Source organism: Saccopteryx bilineata, chromosome 2 (genome assembly GCF_036850765.1).
Source record: "Saccopteryx bilineata isolate mSacBil1 chromosome 2, mSacBil1_pri_phased_curated, whole genome shotgun sequence".
NCBI classification, from domain to species: domain Eukaryota; kingdom Metazoa; phylum Chordata; class Mammalia; order Chiroptera; family Emballonuridae; genus Saccopteryx; species Saccopteryx bilineata.
The window spans coordinates 364,598,534-364,622,272 of NC_089491.1; the positions used below are offsets into that span (position 1 = coordinate 364,598,534).

At 53.0% G+C, this 23,739-nt stretch overlaps 2 protein-coding genes across 3 annotated transcripts in view; one reads left to right on the plus strand and one right to left on the minus strand.

The window, feature by feature from the left end:
• NOS2 (nitric oxide synthase 2) overlaps positions 1-1,347 on the plus strand; it is a 33,375-nt gene extending 32,028 nt beyond the window's left edge. The window contains exons 25-26 of the mRNA XM_066254560.1: positions 378-572; positions 1,168-1,347. Coding sequence (XP_066110657.1) covers positions 378-572; positions 1,168-1,347 — 375 coding nt within the window. The remainder of the gene's footprint in view (positions 1-377; positions 573-1,167) is intronic.
• Positions 1,348-3,298: 1,951 nt separating this feature from the next.
• Positions 3,299-19,430, minus strand: LGALS9 (galectin 9). Of its 2 annotated transcripts, XM_066263268.1 has the most exons (11): positions 19,325-19,430; positions 14,360-14,451; positions 11,396-11,597; positions 10,360-10,470; positions 9,282-9,362; positions 7,620-7,655; positions 6,985-7,032; positions 6,333-6,374; positions 5,780-5,868; positions 5,478-5,640; positions 3,299-3,825 (listed from the first exon to the last, which is right to left on the minus strand). In XM_066263268.1, exons 1-11 carry the CDS (start codon positions 19,361-19,363, stop codon positions 3,679-3,681), a joined length of 1,050 nt encoding a protein of 349 aa, XP_066119365.1. In that variant the 5' UTR covers positions 19,364-19,430; the 3' UTR covers positions 3,299-3,678. The 2 variants fall into 2 exon arrangements, with proteins under 2 accessions (XP_066119365.1, XP_066119366.1); XM_066263269.1 differs by lacking the exon at positions 9,282-9,362.
• Between the last annotated feature and the right edge of the window lie 4,309 nt (positions 19,431-23,739).

Consider the following 23,739-nt stretch of genomic DNA (forward strand, 5'->3'; position numbering starts at 1 on the left):
GAGAACCCCTTTTCTGGGGTGTAGGCAGGTAAGACTCAGAGCCCTGGGCAGGGGAAGCGGCTTGATTGATGCCTCTTTGAAGCATGGTGAATTCAGAGTATATCCAGGAACCTCACTGGACCCTCAGCCCCTCAAGGGCAGGGTTGTGGCCAGCATTCATCTCTCCAGCCGCAGCCCAGGCCCAGGCTGGGCAGGATGCCAGTGCACCTCCCCGTGCTGAGCCTGGTCCCTGTGCAAAGTCCTGGTGGGGAGGGTGGGCTCCCTGCAGCCCATTGCACACACACGGCCTCCCTGTGGCCAGCAGCCTGACTTCAGGCTTCACTCCCACCCCACCCCCAGCAGCAGAGGCCTGGACTCACCATCTCCTCTGGTTTCAGGTCTACGTTCAAAACATCCTCCAGCAGCAGTTGGCCGGCGAGGTGCTCCACGTGCTCCATGAGGAACAAGGCCACCTCTACGTCTGCGGGGATGTGCGCATGGCCCGGGATGTGGCCCGCACACTGAAGCAGCTGGTGGCTGCCAGGCTGAGCCTGAGTGAGGAGCAGGTCGAGGACTATTTCTTCCAGCTTAAGGTACTGCAGCTGAGGTGTGAGCTAGGGATGCAGGTCAAGGGCACGGGCCAGGGAGCCAGGACTAGGGGAGTCCAAACCAGGGGAGTCAGGCTTCGAACAGTCCTGGATGTCGGAGGAATCCTAGAGGTGGCCGGAGCTCAGATGGGCTGTCAGTCCATCCTGGTCTGGTTGCTGGTTAAACAAAGGCAAATGTGTTGCCTTATGATAAGACTTCCAGAGCCTCTAACATGTTCCTGTGTATTATGACACTTCAAAACTGGGAGAAAGGATGCAGCAATCACCAAACGTATTAATCACAGAGCCCACATTTCCAGGTGCTAGTGGGACAGGCACTAGGCAGGCTACCCTGTCCATCATAGAGCTTGGAAAGATGTTTAGGTGGTCCACACCAGAGCAGGCAGCCGTGGGAGTTAGAGTCAAGTGAGATTCGAGTGTAATCTAAGCAGGACAGTAGGGAAGGCCAATGGCTCACAAGTGTATGCGTGGTAGGGGAGCTGGAGGAGCCCAGGAGCTTGTTCCAGGCTGGGCCTGATGAATGAGAAGGGGCTGGACCAGCAGAGCTGACACATTGATCTCTCTCTGTTTTCCCTTAAAGAACCAGAAGCGCTATCATGAAGATATCTTTAGTGCTGTATTTCCCTACAAGGTGAAAGAGGATGGGGCCGCTCACTTGGCAGTGGGGCAGCCGAGCGATCCCAGACCTCCAACAAACAGCCCACGGGAGAAGTTAAAGCTGCCGCCGCAGAACTTCATGATGGAGCCAACTTTCGATTAACTGAGGTCACAAGGTCTTATTTCTCCAGCTCCTTCCCCTTTTACTTGACCTGCTACCAAGTAGCAGCCTGGACTGAGTGGAACCTCCTGTCTCCTTTGAGCCCACCTTTTCCCGGATAAGGGGGAATTGGGGTGTCCCTGATCCCTTGGAGAGTGAATCTGCAACGCCAGTGGGTGAGGATGGATCCTCCTGATTGCACCACTCCGAGCGGCCGCTTGGAGGCGCTGTTGCGCTGCTCTGTATTTAGCCCCACCCTTCTCCCGTGTACAGTTATTTATGCCTTTGTATTAAAAAAACAAACAAACCCTAGTCAGCCACCTGAGGGCCATTTACGCCTTCCCTGTGTGACTCCTTGATGGGGATATTTATATAAAGTACATCTTATTTTAATCACATTGTATGTGTGTGTGTGTGTGTTTCATAAGAGAAGCAACCCTACATTATATAAACTTGGGGGCTGGTGGGTGGCACAGCCTGGACAAAAATCCCCCACAAAGGGATGGAGCAGCTTGGCCCTGCTGCCCCTCCGAAATGGGTTCGAGGCCAGCACACGGAGTGCACATCTGAAACCTGAGATAGGGTGGGAGGCATAGGCCTTGGCTGAGCCGGTGCAGGAGGCACCCCGCGCAGGGGATGCCGGGTGGGGGGGGGGGGGCGACGCTGGCAGGAGGCCAGCTCTGTAGCAAAGGCACGACCACAGCCTGCTTCACAAAGTCACAGTACTTCGCCCTGGGACCTGGCACCTGGATGACAAGGCATGTGAGGTCGGGCTATATGTCAGGGACTTGGCAGTGAGGGAAGGACACACATCTTTCATGAGGAAGGCTCCTTAAGGGACTGAGACATGTTTCCTTCTCCCAGTGGGAATAAGGAAGGAATTTGGCCAGGGGCTAAGCCAGGTTCCGGCAAAATCTGACTCCCAGCTTGGGTTTGGCCTCTGTTTCATTGGCCCCCTGATCCCCCTACTCAGTTGGGGTGGAGGTGGAGGGAGAAGGGGACATGCCAATGTGCAGTGCCCCAGCAAGAACACAGTCACCTGGACCGGTGTCCCTCCCACAGTGAGGTGGTGTGCACACTGCCTGGGACCTGGTTCCGATGCAGACTCCGATTCAGGTCTGCGGTGTGGCCCCAGATTTTGCGTTTTTTAACAAGCTCCCAGGTGCTGTAGATCCTGCTGGGTCGAGGACTACACTCTGAGCCTGCACCCTGGTTTCTGAGGCACTGGATTCTTGATGGAGTGAGCAGGGCCTGTTGGTATCATGTGGACACAGACCTGGGTCCCCCTGCACTGACCTGGCGGCTCGCAGGACCTCACACTGAGCCACTTTCCCTCCCACACCCTAACCTCCGACACCTGAGGACTCCCAGTGGAGCAACACAAGCCTCTCTTGTGAGTCAGCTTCTCCTGACCCTACCTGCTACCTCCTCCCACTGGGATCCAGGGTTCTGATGAGCCCACAGCCCTCACAGGCTCTGTCCCAGCCTCTGGCCTATCTCAAAAGCGTGGGGCTACCTGACCTGTGGTGGCGCAGTGGATAAAGTGTCAACCTGGAAACACTGAGGTTGCCGGTTCAAAATCCTGGGCTTGCTTGGTCAGGGCACATATGGGAGTTGATGCTTTCTACTCCTCCCCCCTTCTCTCTCTCTCTCTCTCTCTCTCTCTCTCTCTCTCTACCCTCTCTATAATGAATAAATAAAATCTTTAAAAAAAAAAAAAGCGTGGGGCTGTTTCCTGGGTTCACCTCTGTTGCTAAGCTTCCTGCCAGAGATTCCTATCCAAAGATCCCACTTCTGGCTGCTTCTCCCACACCTGTGTAGGATTTGGGGGGAGAGCAAAAATGGATCAGGATCCCTTGCATCAAAGTTAGCCTGTGCTCTCCTTGGCCAGGACCTCCCCAATTCCAGAAACCAATACATCTCCAAACACATTTAATAAACCACGATCGTCCTGTGCATTTGTGCCAACATGGATTTTTCTTTCTCTCTTTATTTGAAGGGCAATGGGACAGGGGTAACCTCCAGCTGAAAAAGATCCTGTACTTGGTGGAGATTAGCAGGTGTCAGTCAGGGTCATGTTCCTGGAGTGGGGGGAGGGTTGGTACCGGGTGAAAGGAAAGATCAAAGGTTGGAGAAAGAGGAAGAGCTGAAGAGATCACCTCCCATGTGAGTGGCCATCTGGTGACTCGAGCCTGAGGTGGACTTGAGTAGAGGGTAGGATTGGGGTTGAGAGGGAGATGAGAGGGCGGCCCGGGCTGGGAGCTTGGGAAGGTGGAGGGGCAGATCCAGGCAGCACTGTGCTCCAGCCCGTGTCCCCAGGGCCAGCGATCCCAGCTATGTGTGCACTTGGGTCAGCTGGACGTCGCCTGCCACTTCCAGGCTGTTGATGGCAGGTAGGTTCCTCAGTCGGTGGCAGTAGTCAAGCAAGTGCTGACCGTTCACGGCCACCTTGAGGCAGTGACCTTCACACATGATCCACACCTGAAGAGACAGGTCGTGACATTTGCACCCCACTTGGAAAGTCCTCAAACCTAAATGCAGGCTGGTGTCTCCCTCCTTCCTGCCTTCTTCAAACATTAAGCACACCCCACACCTGCATTCGAGTCACCTGGAAGGATTCGCTCTTCATAAACATGCTGCGTGTTCTCCTTCCCGTCCTTTTACATATTCTGTTCCCCTGGCGGAGAATGCCCTTCCCCGGCTTCCCGCTCCGCACATCTTGCCCGTGTGGATAACTGCTATTCTCTCTCCAGGCGTCCCCCCGCTCTGGCTGGCCTTCCCTGCCTTTCCCCACCTCCTGACTCCCTACTGGTCAAGTCAGGTGTTCCCTTAGGTCATGTCCCCCGCCCCCATCCTCACTCTCCAACTGGACCCTATGCCCCTAGGGGCAGGAGCTCTGGCTTGTGCCACCCGTGTCCCTAGTGCCCGGCACACAGGGGTGCTCCGCACCTGCCCTTCTGCAACGGCTACCTCCTAACTTGTCTTTTTCACCCGAATATTCTCCACAAGGCAGTCAGAGCACATCTTTGAAGATGTCATCATCCCCTTCACAACACTGGCTGCACACTTACTGTGCACCAGGCACCGTCCTAAGCCTTTCATTCTTCCATCGCTGTGAGATCAATACTGTTATTAGCCCAATTTATTAGATAAGGCATTTGAGACCCAGAGCTGCTAAGTCACTTGCTCAAAGTCACACAGCTCTCTAGAAATCAGAGTATTGATTGAGCCAGAGCATTGCTCTCTCTCTCATTAGCCATTTTCAATCCTGGCCTATTTAAAAAGATGGATGCCCAGGCTCACTCCCTCATTGGTTGGGGTGTGGCCAGGCATTGCTTTTTCTTTTTTTAAGCTCTCCAGGTAATTTGAATCTGTAATCAGGGTTGAGAACCCCTGCTCTGTGCTCTGGGCCTCCAGCCTCAGCCCCTCCCAGTTCCTGGATAGGCCACGCCCATGACTCTCACTTTGCAATAACAGCTGCTTTCTCCTATGTCTGCTGGGAATGCACCCCCTCAGATCTTTGTGGGGCAACTCCTTCTATTGTTGAGGTCTCCACTGCACTGTGGCCTCTGAGAGCTGTCCCCATCTGAGGCGTGTGGCCCCTACCTGGGCCTCACTCTACCCATTATTCACTTGTGCTTTTGGAATAGCACCTGCTGTGATCTACACTGATCCTCCTCTGCCTAAACTGTAAACTTCAGGGGCAGGACCCCGTCTGTCCACTTCATGGCTGTCCCCCCAGCACCTGGGCTACTTCCTGCACAAAGTGGACCTTGATAATAGAGCTGATAAATGATTGTTGAATGAATGAATGAATGAGTGAGTGAATAGATGAATGCACCTCATTCTTATCTTTGATCTGGCAATTATTGGCTGTGTGACCTCAGACAAGGAACCTGCGTTTGAGAGATTTTTTCCAATCTGTAAATAGCAGATACTGCACCTCTTTTATGTGTTGACAGTAATAGTCAAACCATAACAATGACAATTTGTTGAACACATCCTCTTCTACTGGGCCCAGCCCTCACCTCAGAGGCCTCAGCTCCCATCTTGTTCGAGGCCCCCAGACACCCCCACCACCTGCTCATCTGCCCCTCCGGAGCTCCCTGGAGCCCCAGACTGCGACTGCTTACCAAGAAGCTCTGGCCTTGGAAGAAGGGCATTTTCTGGGTCAGGCTGCGCTCCTCAGGCCCCCAAGAGCCGCTGACCTGCGTGTTGCGGACCACAGCATTCTCATCGAAACGGGGGTTCAGGTGGAAAGCGATGTCACTCCCAGAGCGCAGGTTGATGTGGAACCTGGGGGTAGGCAGCTCATGTGGACCCCCTCTGGCCCCTGAGCTCTGGGCCCCTGCCCCTCCCCAGCCTGCCCAGAGCCAGGGGCGGGGCCACAATGACCTTGGCGTATCTCTCCTCCTCCCCAAGAGCCCAGGCTTACCTCTGAGCGCTGGGCAGGATGGTGCCCGACACGATGATGCTCTTGGAGGGGTACAGCCCGCCAGGGATGCTGGTGAAGAAGGGCATTGGCTGTCGGGAAGAGAGGGGTCGGTCAGCCAGGGGCAGCCAGAGCAGCGACCCCTGTAGGGGGTACTTCCTGCCAATTTCCATGAAGTTGAACTGTCACCCGAGTTTGACTAACTGTACCCATAAGTCGTATATTTTCAAGAAAGGATCATGATCTCTTTACTTGGTTAGCACATGTCGAAAGAAAACTTTCCAGTGCTCCTCAGATTAATGGGCTTCCACTGCCATGAAAAGAACTTTGGCTGGACACAAAAGGCTACCTGGGCTGAGAAGGGAGGGCCATGTAATATGCTCATGATGAAGGGACAGTTTTAAAGGTGACGGCTCCTTTCAACAGTCTTCTAATTTACTTGGATGGTTGAAGAACTGCAGCTTACCAAAGGACTGCTTTTAATTAGGTAAGCTGCCCTTCACCTTCCCTGCTGCCCCACGGACAAAACCTCCGCCCCCCCTGAGAAATCACTTACATAGGTGGGGTTGGGGTACGCCATAGGTGGGATTGTGGGGTTCTGTTGAGAAGAAACCGGGAAACTCAGTGTGGAATTGTGCCCGCGCCCACACCCACAGCCAGGCCCCCCACACACACACACACTCTCCAGGGGATGCTCCAATGGGAGGCTTCAGCCCCTGGACTCTTCCATTCCCCCTCCCTCTCCTCTCAGCCTTGCTGGAACTTCCTGCCATAGTCTCATGGTCACCTGCCCTCAACCCTTCCACAGCCCGCTCCCCTCACTCCAGGGCTCCCATCTGACTTGTACCAGCAGGAGGGAGAGAAGCAGTAGCTTAAGTCTGTGACCAGCAGTGACATCCGGGGACAGGAGGATGCAGGGCCTCAGATTCAGATGCTGGGGACACTGCCCTCTCCTCTCAGTAACAGGACCAGATTTCTGGCTGGTCCTCAGGCTCCTGCCTCTTGGGCCTCTGGGTAAAGCCAGCCTGATCTGGAATCTCTGGTGTCTCAAGGGGAGTTTGACTTGCACGTCTTCTGAGCAGAAGTTCCAGCTCCAAATGTACCCATCTTCCTTGCTAAACTGCTCTCCTCCCTTCTCTGAGACTAGAGAATTCCATCTTTGCTGAAGGGGTGAGGGGCTGTGAGCTGACCATAGCTTTCGGACTTACAGGGAACATTTGTCCAGGGCTGTGCACTGTGTGGATGACTGTTTGAGTCTGGAAGAAAGAAATCGGGTTTTAACCATCTCTCACCAGTGTGAAGATCACCATCTACCACCAGAGGGCACTGTTTAGCATGCACCCTCCTTAAGTGGGCTCCCAGCAAGCCAACAGCTCAATCGCCTGACCAGATGCCCAAAATTACAGGAGAGAGGTGTTTCTCCTCTTAAGGGGATGAGGTAGGGGCAAAAGCTTCTCCTGGAGAAGAAATATGGCTTCATTTGTGACCTGTTGGCCCATCCTCCTCCTCGCGGGAATTTCTCTAGCATAGACAGCTTCACTTTGCCGGAAGAAGGAGGAGATGTGGAGTGTTGGTTTCCTGTGGCTGTCCACAGATGGCAGGGGCTTGGGCAGTTCAGGCTGTTTCCCAAATCATCAAGCCAGCCAGCCACCCCGGCCCCCCAAACCGCCCCACCACCACCACCGCAGTCAGGCGGATGGGCAAGGGGTCTGGCCTCAGCTACCCCTCGGCCCCCGCTCCACCTCCCATGGCAGAGACCCAACGCCTGGCCCTACCTCCTCCTTTTAACCCACAGGAAGAACCAAAATGAAGAGGTTTAGAAGAGAGAGAGCAAGAGACTTACAATGGGAGCTTGGTTGGCTGCCCGAACACCTGAAGGCTGAAGGGGACGAGAAAATAAAAATGGTGGTTAACATTGACGATGGCAGAAACTGTGGTAAGAAACGTTTCCCCAGACTCAAGCTTGCTTCCTCCTTCCTGCTCCCAAGCGAGGCATCCTGAGCCTGTGGGGCCCGGACCCTTACCCCCCCGTTCCAGGTACGCTATGGTTATGGAACAGAGTGGGGGCGGGTGGTCAGGGGTGGAGGACAAGGAGCATCCCGTTGGCTCCTCCAGAGAGAGAGAGAAGGATGTGTCTGATATAGAACTGATAGCTCACCTTCGCTCCCAGAGACAAAACCATGACTTCCAGTGTCCTATTTCACCCGGAAGGGGAAACTCGCCTTTACTGAGGCTTATTGGGTGCCAAGCTCTGGCTTCGGTGCTTTGTGAGGGAGGCATCCTTAGTTTCTGTTTTGTTAAGTGACACAACCAGGCTCAGAAAGCTTAAGCAACTTGCCCAAGCCTGACCACGTTGCAAGCAATAAAATGCAAAATGGTACCCAGGCGCGTCTGGTATCCAGCTACCCTGTCTTCCCCAGGCCAGGGCCAGAGTCAGGCTGCCTGGCCAAGGCTTCCAGGAGCTCCGCCAGTCCTGAAATCAGTGTGGCAGGCGGCAGGTGCCCTACCTGCAGCATGATGGGCCCCAGGGAGGCTGGGGAGAGAGACACCTCTTGCCCTCAGCATCCATTGCTCAAGTGGCCAAAGGAAGGGCCAGACCCTGCTTCTTTTCCTTCCCTAGACCCTCTCCCCACCCAGCAGACTGTTCTTGCCCTGGCTGGTCTCCCCTCCTACTGGCTGTGCAAACCACAATTCTCACTCATTTATCGAGTCCCCACTGCAGTCCAGGCACTGTGCAAAGTGCTGGGAATGCACAAAGGGACAAGTCACAACTCTGAGCTCACGGGTGCAGGGAAGCAGGGGGTGGAGTGAGGGGGACAGACATGTGAATACAGTTACAACAGCACATGGTGGCTGGCAGAGTACAGAGTTGTAAAAAAGCCCATGGGGATGGGGAGGGCGTGGGGCATCCAGCCAGCTGTCAGGCTGGGAAGATGGCCCTGAGGAGTGCCATTTAAGCAGAGCGTTGGCAGGCAGTTAGGGGTTGGCTGCGGGTGAGGTGGCAAAGGGTACTTTCAGTACCAGGACAGCAGATGCAAAAGCGTGGTGGCCAGAGGGAGCCTGGGGGAGCAGTGGAGGCTGTGTGAGTGTCGTGGGCGAGGTGCCGTGCCTGAAGGTGGGCTGGGCAAGGCTGGGGTGGATCCTGCACATCCTGCTGGGACTTTGACCTTTACTTAGAGGGCTTGGGGCCTTCAGGATTTTTAATCAAGGAGACGATAAGATCGGATTTGCTTATAGGAAGTTCACTGTGACAGTGGGTGGGTGTGAGCGGGCTGAGGGATCAGGCGGCCTGGACCAAGGCAGTGGCTTAGGGAAGGGGAGGCATTGGTGTGCTGGAGAGATATTAAGGAAGGGAAGGACGACCCAAGGATGACTCCCAGGTCCTGGCTCTCTGGGTGGCTGGTGAATGGAGATAGGGCACCTTGGGTGGGCATGATGTGGCCTGTAGGCCCTCTGTCCTTCCCGCTGACTGCTGAGCCTCCCAGCTTCTCCACGTTTGACTCACTTTTGGTTTGCGCCCCCTGGGTGGGAAACAGGCAGTCTGCTTCATGGAGAAGGCATGCTGGAAAGGAACTGCACGTGTGTTCTGTTGAAACAAAAGGTGCCATGGGGCAGAGAGTAGCTTTCATGGAGCCACGAAAGGGTGGAAAGGCAGGGGCCATGGCAAGAGGGGGAAAGCCAGGCAGGCGAGGAGAGAGTGGGTAGGGAGAGAGCAAGAGAGGTGAGGACCAAAGAGAGAGGAGCTCGTGTTTGTTGAGGGCCTACTGTGTGCTTTTCTCATCTCAGGGAGTGTAGTCAAACACGGAAACTAGTAACGACAGCTCCAGTCCAGCTGCCTGGGGCCTTGCATGTCCTCGTCTTCCCAGTTTTTACCAAAAGCCAGAAATTCAGATTTCCATGTGATATCACCCGGCCTTTAAAATTTTTGTGATAAAATGTCCCACCTTCACCACGGTTAAGGGTCCAGGTCGGTGGCATTAAGTACGTTCACATTGATGTGCAGCCATTGCCACCATCCGTCTCCAGAACACAAAACTTCTCCTGACCTTTAAGGTGTCGCCAACACATTAAAAAATGTTTAAACACAGAGCAGGTCAAATAGATCCAGGTGTGGGCCCATGTGCGCCTTTGTGTGGGCCTCTGACATGTATTGCCTCATTGAGCTCCCACAGTAACCCATGGGGAGGCAGTGACTGTGTCCCTCCCACAAATGAGAAAACTGAGGCTAGGAGAGGCAAAGTCACTGTCTAAGATCCCACAGCTGATGACATGGCAAAGCTGGGATCTGAGCTTAGAGTCTGTTTGATTTCTAAGCCTGGGTTCTTCCTGGAATCACACGGCCTCCTAACCAGGGTGGAAATACAACACAGAGTGACAGAGAGGAGTAGCAGGAGTCTGGGAGCATGAGGCAAGCACTCTGCACAGACACGGTGACACAGGAAGGGCGGGATGGGGGAGTCAGAGCTAGAGGTATGTCCCCAGAGTCACCTGGGTACCTTTGGGCCAAACCACCAGAGCCTAGGCATAGCTAAACCGGGCCCTACGCCCGGCCCTTGGGACAGGTGCCAGGTGGATGATCTGACCTGGAAGCTGATGAACTTCAGCGTCACAGCGCCAGTGACAGAGATGGTGTCCACGCGGTGGAAGGGCACGCGGTGTGAGTACTGCATAAAGAGGCTTCCGTTCACCGTCACCTGTCAACATGAGTGACTATTCCAAAAGGGGATCCCAGACCGGGGTGGGAAACACACCTGACCAGGACTCCTGCTTCTAGAAATGAAGATCTGTCTGGTGTTCACATCCCTCCCCAGTAGGTCGGGGCACCAGCCTTCAGAGCTGCACCAGTTACAGGAACATGAGTCCGATCAAAGCGCATCCAAACCCAACCACCACTTGGCTTTAGTTGTTGGCCTTTCAGATGTTATGGTTGTTTGTTTATTGCAGTAGGTTTGTCTTTCCAGTCTTAGCTCACCTGGGGCATTATTTAAATATGCATAAAATGCTCCGTAGGGAGCAGAGGAGAGGGGACCTCAGGTGGACCTTTGAGGGGAAGGGACCATCCACATTCACACAAAGAAGTGCGGACACAGCCATCCATCTCCCTGAACCCAGCAGCATTGCTCTGCTTGCAAAAGCAATTTGCAACACCATGCGAGACTAAGCCATTCTTAGATCCTGGATAAGGGCTTCAACAACATCACCAAGGACCTGGAGAGGGCAAATGGCTACAGCAGAAAAATGGAATGAACTTGGATCCTGAGAGCACGTGGTGACCTACCTAGTTCTTACTTCTTAGTCATAGAAACAACAGGTGCCCCTGGCCAGAGGCAAATTTAATGGCAGGTGCACCAGGCACATGCCCAGGACCCCAACTGCTGAAGGGCCCCACAAAACCCCAACTTGACACTTTTTTCTAATGACAAGGGTCCCAATATTTTCTTCTTCATCCAGGGCCTCAACCGACCTTAATCCGCCTCTGCCCCTGGCGGTGCAGGTGACGGTGTGTAAGGTCCTGTTCTCTGTATAATAGCATTGCTTGGGTAATTGCTAAGGGTTTTTCACCGCACCTGATGGGGGAGGGAGGAAGGGGGGAGGGTGGGGAGGAGAGTTCCGGCTCACCTGGAAGCCAGAGCTCTGCACCAGGAAGCGGAGATCAAAGGGACTTCCCATCTGGAAAGGCATTTGCTTCTTCCTCTCCTCTGACCCCCAGCATCCTTTCTGCTTCGTGTTACAGACCACATACCCACCCTCTTCAAACCGAGGGTTGAAGTGGAAGGCAATGTCATCGCTACTGTAGCCAGTCTGAAAGTTCACCGCAAACCTAGACAGAAGCAATCAGATAGTGTTCTGGTTTATTGCCAGTGGCAGGAGCAGGAGGGCCTCATGCCCTTGACTTGCATGCCTCCTGGAACTTGCATACAACCTGTGTGGCAGGTTTGCACCCGTCCTCTCTTTGTTGCTTTTCTTTGCGTTTAACCTAATTGGCATCTAGTGTTTTGTGGTAATTATTGCATTTTGCCCTTCCCAGTATGACTTTCTAAAAATAAGTGGAAAATGGGTAAAAAAAAAAATGTTGACACCAGCAACAGGAAGCATAGATCTTGGAAACTGATGACAAATTTGTATCAAAGGTGGAAATCAAGGACGATGCCTAGAAGCAAGAGCCTCTGATGCCAGGTGGGCACTTGTGAGAGGCCAGGCCACGTCTGCTCAACTGGGAAGGAAGAGAACAAATTAGAAGGACATGTGAAATTGATGGACTACCCCTACCATGACCATGTCTAACAGGAGAGGCGTAGGATAACTACTAGCTCTCCAGGCAGGAGAAATTCCGGTACGCGTGTCTGTTCCTCATCAGAGGTTGGTGTGTGTCCCACACACGAGATGTGGAGTGGTGCCCCTAAAATCCGCCGGCCTGGACCCAGACCCCAGCTCTGTACTGTCTGTCATTTTAGGTGACCCTGAACCACACTACCCTCAAGTCACTGCACCCAGGAAAGACTCCCTACCTTCCTTTGGGGATGATTAATGAAGCAGTGTTCAGGAAGTCCCTCCCACAAGTACATTTTTGTTCCTGTTCCTCTCCTTGGAAGGAAGCTCTCACTTCCTTTTCTTTTTTTAAATTTTTTAATTATTTATTAATTTTAGAGAGGTGGGGGGGGGGGAGAGAGAGAGAGAGAGAGAGAGAGGCAGAGGGAAGCATCAACTCCCATATGTGCCTTGACCAGGCAAGCCCAGGGTTTTGAACCCGTGACCTCAGTATCCAGGTCGACACTTTATCCACTGCACCACCACAGGTCAGGCCCGGAAGCTCTCACTTTCAAAACTTCCTTTGGGTATATCCACGGCTCTCAAAAGAGGAATTAAAACAGAACCTTCCAAGGAGCCAGGCTCACAAAAGGGGTGCAATAAATGTTTGTCCTGCCTTTCCCCAGACACATGTCCTAAAACCAGTTTCAATCTGAGGTTCTCCACCAAGGCGTCACTGTCTACTCTCGCCTTCCCAGACTCAGCATGAATGTGATTCGCAGCCTGTTTCTTGGAGTCACTCTTGTGTCCCCAACTCATGCGTAGCACTCAAGAAAGGCCTCCTGCTTTCCTGTCTTCTGCATCCCCCCTAGGGCCAGGCGTTGTACCGAGCCAAGAGGTGGCCCTTGATACACATTCTATTCAATTCCCGTGGAGCCCATTTGATTTCTCTGTGGAGGAGGGCGAGTTCTGGGTGTGTCCTCACTACCAGGTCACTCTGTGGGCCCTCAGCCAGCAGGGACCTAGGGAAATGCATGGCCAAAAGCCCAGCCAGCCCTCCCTTTGGGAACATTAAAAGGAAAGGAAGCTCCCACTGACTCTAGAACCAGAAAACCTAAGTTCATATTCCTCTTTAAATGTGACTCTTGTTTCTGAAATATCTCTGAATGTGTTTCCCCTTGTGGTCTTCCAGCTCCATTCCTTTGGTCCTTTGAAAATCCCTACCCCAGGGAAAAGAGGGTGCAAAAGCTCCCATGCAAAGAGGTAGGGACAGTAGGATGGGAGTAGACAGTAGGATTGGTGGTGGGAGGAGGGGTGAGCAGAGGGAGAAGGAGAGAGAAGGGCAGGGAGGTTCAGAGCTGAGGTCCCAGATTCCCCTGATGGCAGAGTTTAGAGGGTGCCTCACTTTCCTTGGAATCTCCTGGGAGCACGCAGGGCTCTCAGAGAGGTGCCAGGGTGGACATGGCTATAGCCACCGGACAGGGGAGGCGATGGCAGAGAAAAGCCTTCTGGAATCCAGATGCCAAGATGAGGTAGAGAGGGCTGGGGAGTGTTGTGAAGGGGTCCAGAAGGTTCCCGGGCCCCATGATAGGTGATAAAAGAGCCACTGGAGGCAAAAGACATCTAGGATTGAGGCGGAGAGGCTTCCGAGAGAGAGCCATGTGTCCAGAAGGCACCCTGGGCATTGTGGGCGTCAGCAGGCAACCGCCATGGTCGTAGATCCACCCAAATCCGGCAAGTGCCCCACACCTCCACACCACTCGGACCTCAGCAGAGGTCGGCCAGGGCCGCCTGAGCAGTAGGGGGCTCTCCACCCTCTGAGCAGATGTACAGGCTCTTCCCTGTTCCCCAAAGTCCCCTCTTGGGTGGAAAACAGTACTGACATGTTTGTATTTTGAATTGACTTAGTATTTTCCAGAAAAGAACTTGAAACCGAAAGAGACCAAATTACATCTGATGGTAAATTTTAACATTTCCACATCAGCCACAGGAGGGCTTTGATGTGACAGCAGTTATGGGAAATAAAGGAAGTGCTATTTTTACAACTCTGGGTCTTAGTGTGCAAAGTTCAATCCTAGACCGTGATGGTCTGCCGCTGGGCAGGCCTGACTGTGCCATCTCCGGGTCTGTGGGGAGGCTCTGTTAACAGTGTCCAGATGCTGTTGGCAGAGGGCAGAGGAACCATGTGGTGTTGGCAGGGGCCGAGCCCTGCCCACCCAGCGTCCCTGAGCCCGGGCAAAGGCAGCTGGGAGAGTGTCGGGTGAACCAGGCTGAGCTGACAGGTGCCTGGTTTGCTAAGGGGCAAGGCTGGGAAGAAACAACCGTTCCTGGTACCTGTTTCCACTGGAGTAAAGAACAGCCCCATTGACAGTGATCTCAAGTCCGTCCTGGAGGCCCCCTTGGATGGCCCCAGTAAAGGGGACAATCTGCAGGGAGAAGGAGACAGTCGTCAGTGGGCCTGCCTCCTGTGTCTGTCCCCTCCGGCACTTGCTAGTGTCTGGCCTGGTATGCCAGGCACCGTGGTGGGTGCTGGGTGCAGCTGTGAACTGAACATACGGGCTCTGTCTCATCTGTAGTCACATGGACATTCTGAGACTGACAGGAGACTGCCGGACTCTGAGAAGATGTGACCGGGAGCTGGCCTCCCTTAAGAGGTCACAGCTTCCAAGAGAAGGAAGTAGCATGCACATGACCCTGAGAGAGGAAGGAACCAGGGTGGTGAGAAGGGCTGCTGGACTCTAAGCCAAGCTCCATCCAAGGCCCCAGGACCCTGGTTGAAGACTCAGAAACCCAAGGGACCAACGAGGTCACCAACGTATTCTAAAGGATAAACCTCGGGCTCACTCAAGAAGGCCAAGCAGAAGGCATCCACCTCACCTCTCCTGCCCACCCTACCATAGAACTGTGGTGACCATGACCTTTGTCCTCCCAGCCACCTTAGGTAGTACCTGTTCCTGAATGCTCTCTGCAGCCACAGGGTAGCCTCCTCCTCTACGCCTGCCATGGGCTCCCATCGTTCCCCCAGGCCCTGGGCAACTTCCGAAGCCCTCATGTGGCGTGTCTGCTCCTCCTAGGCCCCATCGGCACTCATTCTGTCAAACTCACTTTCCTGGGTGCTCTAAGGAGCAATGGTGACGGTGAGGCTTGCATCATGTTAGAGCCAAGCATAATCCAAGTTTGAATCCTAATTCTGCTGCTCATTACCTGAGTGGCCTTGGGAGGCTTATTTAACCTCTCTTTGCCTCAGTTTCCTCATCTGTAAAATAGGGATAAATCTTACCTTTTGTGTAAGATCGATGATTTAGTGAGAAAAAGTCTAGGGAAGAGACTGGCACATAGTAGGTGTCTACCACACACCCTTCTTAGTCTCTCTGAGCAAAATTCCCAAGTTGGTTACTTCTTGACTTTTAAAGTGAACCTCCAGAATGCCTTTTATCTAACGTGGTCGGTAACCCGCGTTAACCTAGGAGAGGGCTTCCAGCTCCTAGTCAATTTTTACATTTTTCAACTTGTTAACATTTTCTCTAATTTCTTCTTTAAGCCAATTCCCTGCAGAAATGAAATGTTTGGAGGAGCCAGGCAGGTGATGTGTACGAGTGAGGTGGCCAGGTAGGGGACAAGAGGGAGTGGTAGAGACTACTGCCAAAGTAAATACCACCTCTCTCATCTAAAGCGACAGAGTCCTCTCGGCTCCAACAGGATGAACTAATTAATTTAGGGTGGATTAATCCCTCTGCTGGGTCAGAACTTGCTCCAGGCTCCTGAGCCAGGTCAGGAGGCTGAAATATTTTCTCCCTCTTTCTATTTGGATGTTCAGACTGCAGAACCAGGCCCCATAGGCCAGAGGGTGGGCAGCCTCCTCCTGTAGGCCCAGGGTCACCAGCAGGCACCCAGCCCCAGCGGGCAGAAGGCCTCACTGCAGGGAACATTTCGAGGCTTTCAGCCAGAGGATGCCGCTGCCCCAAGCGTTCTGAGCTGCTTCTGTTGGCCAGTTTCCCTGCTACCTAGTTATCCTCCCAACAGCTGGGGCCGTTATTAGTGCCACCTCTACAGATGAGGAAACTGGGGCACAGAAAGGTTTGGTAACTTGCGCAAAGCCACACAGCTGGTCAGTAATAGAGTGGGTTTGCATCCCAGCACCCATGCTTTTAACCGCTACACAGGCCACTTCTCACAACGAAGTATAGAGCATCCTCGCTCCTGGCTCCCTGAGTGCTTCTGTGGACCCGACAGCAAGCCCCGTCCTGCTTGAGGTTCCAGCTTCCATCCTGACCCCTGAGGAAGCAGGGCCAGATGACGCCAGTGGGGCTTGGGCAAGGAATGGGGGGCAAGGCCCCCACAGCAGGCCCTCGCGGAGTTCAGCATGTCAGCACAACACACTTTGGTGGAAGAGGAAGATCACTCCTGACTGCTGGAAGTCAGTGTGTCACCCGGAAGAGGGTGACCATCGGGGGTGGATGGGTGCTCCTGGAGCCTGTGGGGGCTACACCCATCCTCTTTCTTGTCTGGATTCCCAGGCCCTGTTTATTTTTAATTGAATGTATTGGGGTGACACTGGTTAACATAGTTACACTGGTTGTAGAAGCCCAGTTCTCTAACATATCTCTGTACAGCATATGGTACTGTGTTTACCCCCCCAAGTCAAGTCTTCATCCATCACCGTTTATTCCCCATTCCCTCCTCCACCTCTCCCACCGACACAGTCACCACACTGTTGTCTGTGTCCGTGAGTCTTCCTTTTCTTTCCCTCTCTCTCCCCATCCCTCCCCTCCCCCAGCTCCTCCCCCAGCTTCCCCCAGCTCCTCCCCCAGCTCCCCCCCCAGCTCCCCCCAGCTCCCCCCCAGTTCCCCCCAGCTCCTCCCCCAGCTCCCCCCAGCTTCCCCCAGCTCCTCCCCCAGCTTCCCCCAGCTCCTCCCCCAGCTCCCCCCCCAGCTCCCCCCAGCTCCCCCCCAGCTCCTCCCCCAGTTCCTCCCCCAGCTCCCCCCCAGCTCCTCCCCCAGCTCCCCCCAGCTTCCCCCAGCTCCCCCCCAGCTCCCCCCAGCTCCTCCCCCAACTCCCCCCCAGCTCCCCCCAGCTCCCCCCCAGCTCCCCCCCAGCTCCTCCCAGCTCCCCCCCAGTTCCCCCCCAGCTCCCCCCCAGCTCCTCCCCCAGCCCCCACAGCTGTCCGCCTGCTCTCTATCCAGGAGTCTGGCTCTGTTTTGCTTGTTAATTCATTTAGTTTATCAGATTCTACATCTGAGTGAACTCATATGGTATTTGTTTTTCTCTGACTCACTTATTTAACTTAGTGATCTCCAAGTCCATCCATGCTGTCGGAAAGGGTAGGATATCGTTCTTTTTTTCTTTCTTTCTTTCTTTTTTTTCAGGGACAGAGAGAGAGAGTCAGAGAGAGGGACAGACAGACAGGAACGGAGAGAGATGAGAAGCATCAATCATCAGTTTTTTGTTGCGACATCTTAGTTGTTCACTGATTGCTTTCTCATATGTGCCTTGACTGGGGACCTTCAGTAGACCAAATAACCCCTTGCTCCAGCCAGTGACCTTGGGTCCAAGCTGATGAGCTTTTTGCTCAAACCAGATGAGCTCAAGCTGGCGACCTCGGGGTCTCGAACCTGGCTCCTTCCGCATTCCAGTCTGACACTCTATCCACTGCGCCACCGCCTGGTCAGGCAGGATATCATTCTTTTTTAAGGTCCAAGGCCCTGTTTTGTTTTTTTTTGTTTTTTTTTAATTTTTTATTTATTCATTTTTAGAGAGGAGAGGGAGAGACAGAGAGGAGAAAGAGAGAGAGAGAGAGAGAGAAGGGGGGAGGAGCTGGAAGCATCAACTCCCATATGTGCCTTGACCAGGCAAACCCAGGGTTTCGAACCGGCGACCTCAGCATTTCCAGGTCGACGCTTTATCCACTGCACCACCACAGGTCAGGCCTCCAAGGCCCTGTTTTAACTCTCTGTTGCCCATGCAGAATTTTTCTTCTGATTTGAAAAATTGGCTTTTGAATCAATGATTAAAAAGTAAAAACTGCCTGACCATGTAATGGCACAGTGGATGGAGTGTCATCCTGGGACGCTGAGGACCCAGGTTTGAAACCTCGAGGTCGCCGGTTTGAGTGTAGGTTCATGGACATGACTCCATGGTTGCTGGCTTGAGCCCAAGGTCGCTGGCTTGAGCAAGGGGACACTGTCTCTGCTGGAGCCCCTTGGTCAAGGCACATACGAGAAAGCAATCAATGAACAACTAAGGTGCCACAACTATATGAGTTGATGCTCTCATCTCTCTCCCTTCTTATCTGTTTGTCCCTATCTGTCCCTCTCTGTCTCTCCCTTTCTTTCTCACAAATAAATAAATAAATAAATAAATAAATAAATAAATAAAGTGTAAAAACCAATTCCCAAGATGATAAAATGTCAGGGCCTGGAAGGAGCTGAGGGACTTCCTCTTACAGAAAATCAGAAAATGAGCCCTAGCACGTTCTGCTGCGGAGGAGCCTGGAGGCCCTGAGGGGCCTGGTCTCCAGTCCCCCGGCAGCTACCTCGGGTTGAGCCGCGGTCCTTGCGGGGGTGGGCCCCCCCGCGTGCAGCCCTGGCAGATCCCCGCCCAGCACTCTGCTCTGCCCACCTGCCAACACCACGCCCCTTCCCCGGGAGGGCTCTGTCAGCCCACCTCCCCAGCCCCTCAGGAAAGGCTTTGCCGAGACTGGGAGAGGCTGGTGCCGCAGAGCTGGGACCAGGAGGCCACACCCTAGATATGTCACCTTACGTAGTCCTTAGCCCAATCCTGAGAGGTGCCTCATCTTACAGATGTGACCACTGAGGTAAGAGTAGCATGCCTGAGGTCACGAGCTAGTAAATGGCTGAGCCCAGGAGGGCTATCTCATCTCCAAAGTAAGTGCCCCATGCTGGGTGCTATCTAGCCTCCCCCAGAAGCCCTGTTCGCTTCCCTTTCATTTAAACAAACCACTACTCTTCTAGTTGTTACTTGTGCCTTCTTCCCCTCAGCACCCAGGACAGGACAGGCTCCCAGAGGAAGCTCAGTTAACTTTCCTCAAATGCATGATTCCGGGTGGTTACCGTTCCCTCCGGTCCCAAGAGGCACAGATGAGATCCACCAGGGGCAGGAATTGTGTCAGGATTGCCCCACCTGGCATTTCTGTCCTTCTATGTTCTCTTCGGGATGCCCCCTCCACCCCTTGCCCCCTGGGTGCGTGGTTTTCTCAGAGACCCAGAGCCGTGTCCCTGTCCCTGGCGAGGCCACCAGCTCGCTGGCAGTACCACCCGTGCCCGAAGCCCGGGAACTCACTGGGCTCACGAAGGGAGGCTGGGAGTTGCTAAAGGCCATCTCTCCTCCACTCGGTGGTTCCTGCAGCTTCTCACACCAGCCAGGTAGCTCTCTGCACTGGGGAGGACTTTGCAAGGAAAGAGAAACCAAAGCAATTTGGCAGGTATTCAAAGGGGAGGAGCCTGGAGCAATAGGAAGTGGGACTAGGGAAAGAAAGGGGTAGAGTGCCGGGGAAGGAGGAGCGTGGGTGGGACTCAGGGACAGGAATGTAGGGGCCCTCACCCCAGTGACCTCTCTTTCCTCTCTCCTCCCGCACATCACCCCGAGTAAATCAAGTTTGGTTCACATACTGGTTCAAAGAGCCTGGCCACACTGACATGGCAATGAGTTTCCAGATGACCCTGCCTGTAAGGGTGGTGCTGTGTTGCCTGAGCATGCTCAGTGACAATGTCCAGAAAATTAAGGGGCAGCACAGGGAGGGATGGGAGTAGGGGTGGGGGGAGGGGAAGGCCTGGTTATACCCATTTTACACACAGAGAAACTGACATGTTCACGGTCACACAGCTCACTAGAGGCAGCCTGACCTCTATGAAGATCCTTAGGTTCTCAGAGGCATTTCTCTCCTTTAAAATTCTGTTCCTCATATAAAAACATCATCATGGAGAGAGAAATGTTTTACAAATGGAAAACCTCATAATGGAGGTTATGATATCCCTGCTTCCAGAGGCACTCAGGAGCTTCTGAGTCCCCTCTATGAATTTATGTCTTTCTTCTCTCCTCCCTCCCTCCCTCCCTTCTCCTCTCTCCCTTTTTTGTTGGGGCTTTAGAATAGGGAGAGGAGAAGTCTTGGACATACTGGAACACCCCAAGTGACATGGAGGTCAGCGTAATATTAAATACACTGCCTTTACTGACTTCAGCACCTCGTTAAAATAAATGATTGAACAGAGACTAGCAGGATAGACTGGGTTGAGGGAGTGGGGAGGAAAGGAGAGGAGCAGTGACAATAAACTCATCTGATGTCAAGCAGGTCCCTGAAATGTGCTAGAGAGAAAACCAATGTGCTACCAATCAAGCCAAGCGGGTAGAAGGTGCCCCAGGGTCACACACGTGTCTGCACCACTCTTATTTCTTGAACCTTAATCTAGATGCACCAGAGTTTGCAAAGACTGAGTTCTTTGAGAGGCTCCGGTCGACTGAGGCCATGTGTCCACTGGGCCTACCCTCCATCCCCTGTATTCCTGTATCAGCTAGAATTTAGTCGATGTAAGAGACAGACAGCACCGTTGGAGCAGAAAGGAGGGAAAGGAAGGGAATTTCTTTGCAATCTTCTCCAACACCAGGGACAATCTCATCATTGATTGGGACATGGAACAAGTAGAAGATTGGAGTTTAAATAATTCAACTTTGGGAAACAACTCAAGAGAGGTGAAAACCTACACATATGCTCACGATCGCTTTACTCACCACAGCTCCAAACAGATGTGCACCAACAAGGGAAAGAAGAAACAATTGATGGTGTCCACACAATGGAACGGCCGCAACAATAAAAAGGAACTGTGATATAGGAAACCCGTGAACCTCAGAGCTGAACAATGAACCTTGGAGGACACTGGCTGGGAGGTCACAAAGGAGTCTTCTAGATGCTGGAAATATTCTGGAACGTGATCGGGATGGAGGCCGCACAGCTGTTTTACTTATGTAACATAAAAACTCATCCAGCAGACCAGGATCTGTGTATTTCACTCTATGTGAACACTATCTCAATAAAATGCTATGGAAACCCCCAACCCCAACTCCCAGAACCCAGAGTGTATCCCAGGGAGACACAGAAACAGCTAAGAAATAAGCTCAAAGGCATCATGGGTGTGTTGGAGGTGAGTCACAGTGAGTCCAGCCCAAAAAAGAGAGCCCCAGGGCCCTCAGCAGGGCGGGACATTCCCAGGCTAGTTAAGACAGTAGGGAGGCATCCCCCTGTCACAGCGCCAGGGCAGCTGGACCTCCGCAGCTTGGCACCATCACTGTGCGGTCACAGTGGCCCACTCCCCGCAGCCAGCTCCAATCTTAATGAGGCGAGGGGCAGCCTGAGCTAGTTTCTCCTCAGAGCTGTGTTCTTCAGAATCCCAGACAATGACCGGAGACTGTCTTTTTGTTTTCTGTTCTCTGGACTGTAGATGGAAAGAGCTGTTTGAATCGTGAGCCTGTCACTTCACACCCATCAGGATGGCCACTATAAAAAAAGAAAATGGCCCTGGCCGGTTGGCTCAGTGGTAGAGCGTCGGCCTGGCGTGTAGAAGTCCTGGGTTCGATTCCCGGCCAGGGCACACAGGAGAAGTACCCATCTGCTTCTCCACCCCTCCCCCTCTCCTTCCTCTCTGTCTCTCACTTCCCCTCCTGCAGTGAGGCTCCATTGAAGCAAAAATGACCTGGGCGCTGGGGATGGCTCCTTGGCCTCTGCCCCTGGCGCTGGAGTGGCTCTGGTCGCAACAGAGCGACTCCCCGGAGGGGCAAAGCATCGCCCCCTGGTGGGCAGAGCGTCGCCCCCCTGGTGGGCGTGCCGGGTGGATCCTGGTCGGGTGCATGTGGGAGTCTGTCTGACTGTCTCTCCCCATTTCCAGCTTCAGAAAAATACAAAAAAACAAACAAACAAAAAAGAAACCAAAAACCAAAATAAAAACAGAAAATGACAGGTGTTGACCAGGATGTGGAGGATCAGCCCTGTGTACTATGGGTGGACACATAAAATAGGGGACAGGGCGGCACTGCGATGAAAAATATAGTGTACTATAAGTGCCTGACATGAAGGCATCCATTTCAAAGATATCCATCTCAAATATATACAGGTATTGATCGACTTATGACCTAGGCAACTTACGACCATTCAACTTTACGACCACAATCGCTAGCCACGACTGCTCCGCGTCTGGCAGCGCAAGCGTTATTGCCCAGCTGGGCGTACGACAGAGCAGACCAGCTTCCGCAGCACTACCATCTCCACGTGCACCATTTCAACTGTTATCCCAGACTCGGTACAGCAATTTGTGTTTTGTGTGTTGGATATTTTTCATCAAACCCCTCCCAAGAGGAAATTGTCTGTCTTTGACTTAAAGATTTTTATAACATCATTTCACAGTACTGTACATACAGCCTACTCAACTTACGACCAAATCATGTAACGACCGGTCTGTCGGAACCAATCGTGGTCATAAGTCGAGCACTAGCTGTATATTGCCAATCATGTAAGAGCTTCTAGATAAACAGATGAGCACCCAGGCTGCCCCTACCCATTAAGTTCTTCCCTTAGAAAGCCTTGGGTAACCTAGAAAACTGCCCACATGAGTGACCCCCACTTTCTAAAAAAAAAAAAAAATGTTTTTATTGATTGATTTTAGAGAGAGAGGAAGAGACAGAGACAGACAGACAGAAACATCAATCTGTTCCTATATGTGCCCTGACCAGGGGAGAATGCTCTAACCAACCAAGCTATCCAGCCAGGGTGAGTGACCCTTACTTTTACTGTCCTCACCCTAATTTCCACCTAGCCAGTGCTCCCTTGGGCCCCAATAAAGACAGAACCCCAGGTCCCTGATCTCTGTGTGTCTCTCTCTCTTCCTGCAGCATTGCTGTGTGGCCCCAGGTATGCTGTGTGGCCTCCAGGACTTGTCAGTAATTAGCTTCATGTTGTCAAAGTCCCCCGATGCTTGGTGCTGAGGTGCATCTTACAATCAGAACCAGAAGGGTTGGTTCAGTCACAGCATTGGCTCCAGTTGGGGAAATGTCTGTGGGGGCTCACCACAGGTAGGATGGGGCCAGGTGAGTGCTCCAGGCCATTTCTAGTGATAAAGCCTATGCAACAAAACAGCATGGTAGTTCCTTTAAAAGTTAAGCATATGGCCCTAGCAGGTTGGCTCAGCGGTAGAGCGTCTGCCCAGAGTGTGGAAGTCCTGGGTTTGATTCCCGGTCAGGGCGCATAAGAGAAGCACCCATGTGCTTCTCCACCCTTTCCCCTCTCCTTCCTCTCTGTCTCTCTCTTCCCTTCCCACAGCCAAGGCTCCATTGGAGCAAAGTTGGCTCAGGTGCTGAGGATGGCTCCATGGCCTCCACCTCAGGCCATAGAATGGCTCCTGTCACAGTGGAGAAACACCGCAGATGGGCAGAGCATTGCCCCCTAATGGGCATGCCAGGTGGATCCCAGTGGGGTGCATGCAGAAGTCTGTCTGACTGCTTCCCCGCTTCTGACTTCAGAAAAATACAAAGAAAAAAAAAAAAGCTAAGCATAGAATTACCATATTATCCAGCAATTTCACTTCTGGATTTATATCCTAAAGAATTGAATGAAGGGCTTGACCAATGGCGGTTCAGTGGATAGAGGCGTCACCCTAGGCTCGTTCAGCTTGAACATGGGCTCACCGGCTTGAGCACAGGATCACTGGAAG

Coding starts and splice junctions, on each gene's coding strand:
- LGALS9 (XM_066263268.1), bottom strand. CDS start 19,363: ATGGCCTTTAGCAACTCCCAGCCTCCCTTCGTGAGCCCA. Junction 10,471..11,395: donor TGCAGAGCTCTGGCTTCCAG/GTGAGCCGGAAC, acceptor TCATGTTGACAG/GTGACGGTGAACGGAAGCCT. Junction 6,375..6,984: donor GCCCTGGACAAATGTTCCCT/GTAAGTCCGAAA, acceptor TCTTCTCAACAG/AACCCCACAATCCCACCTAT.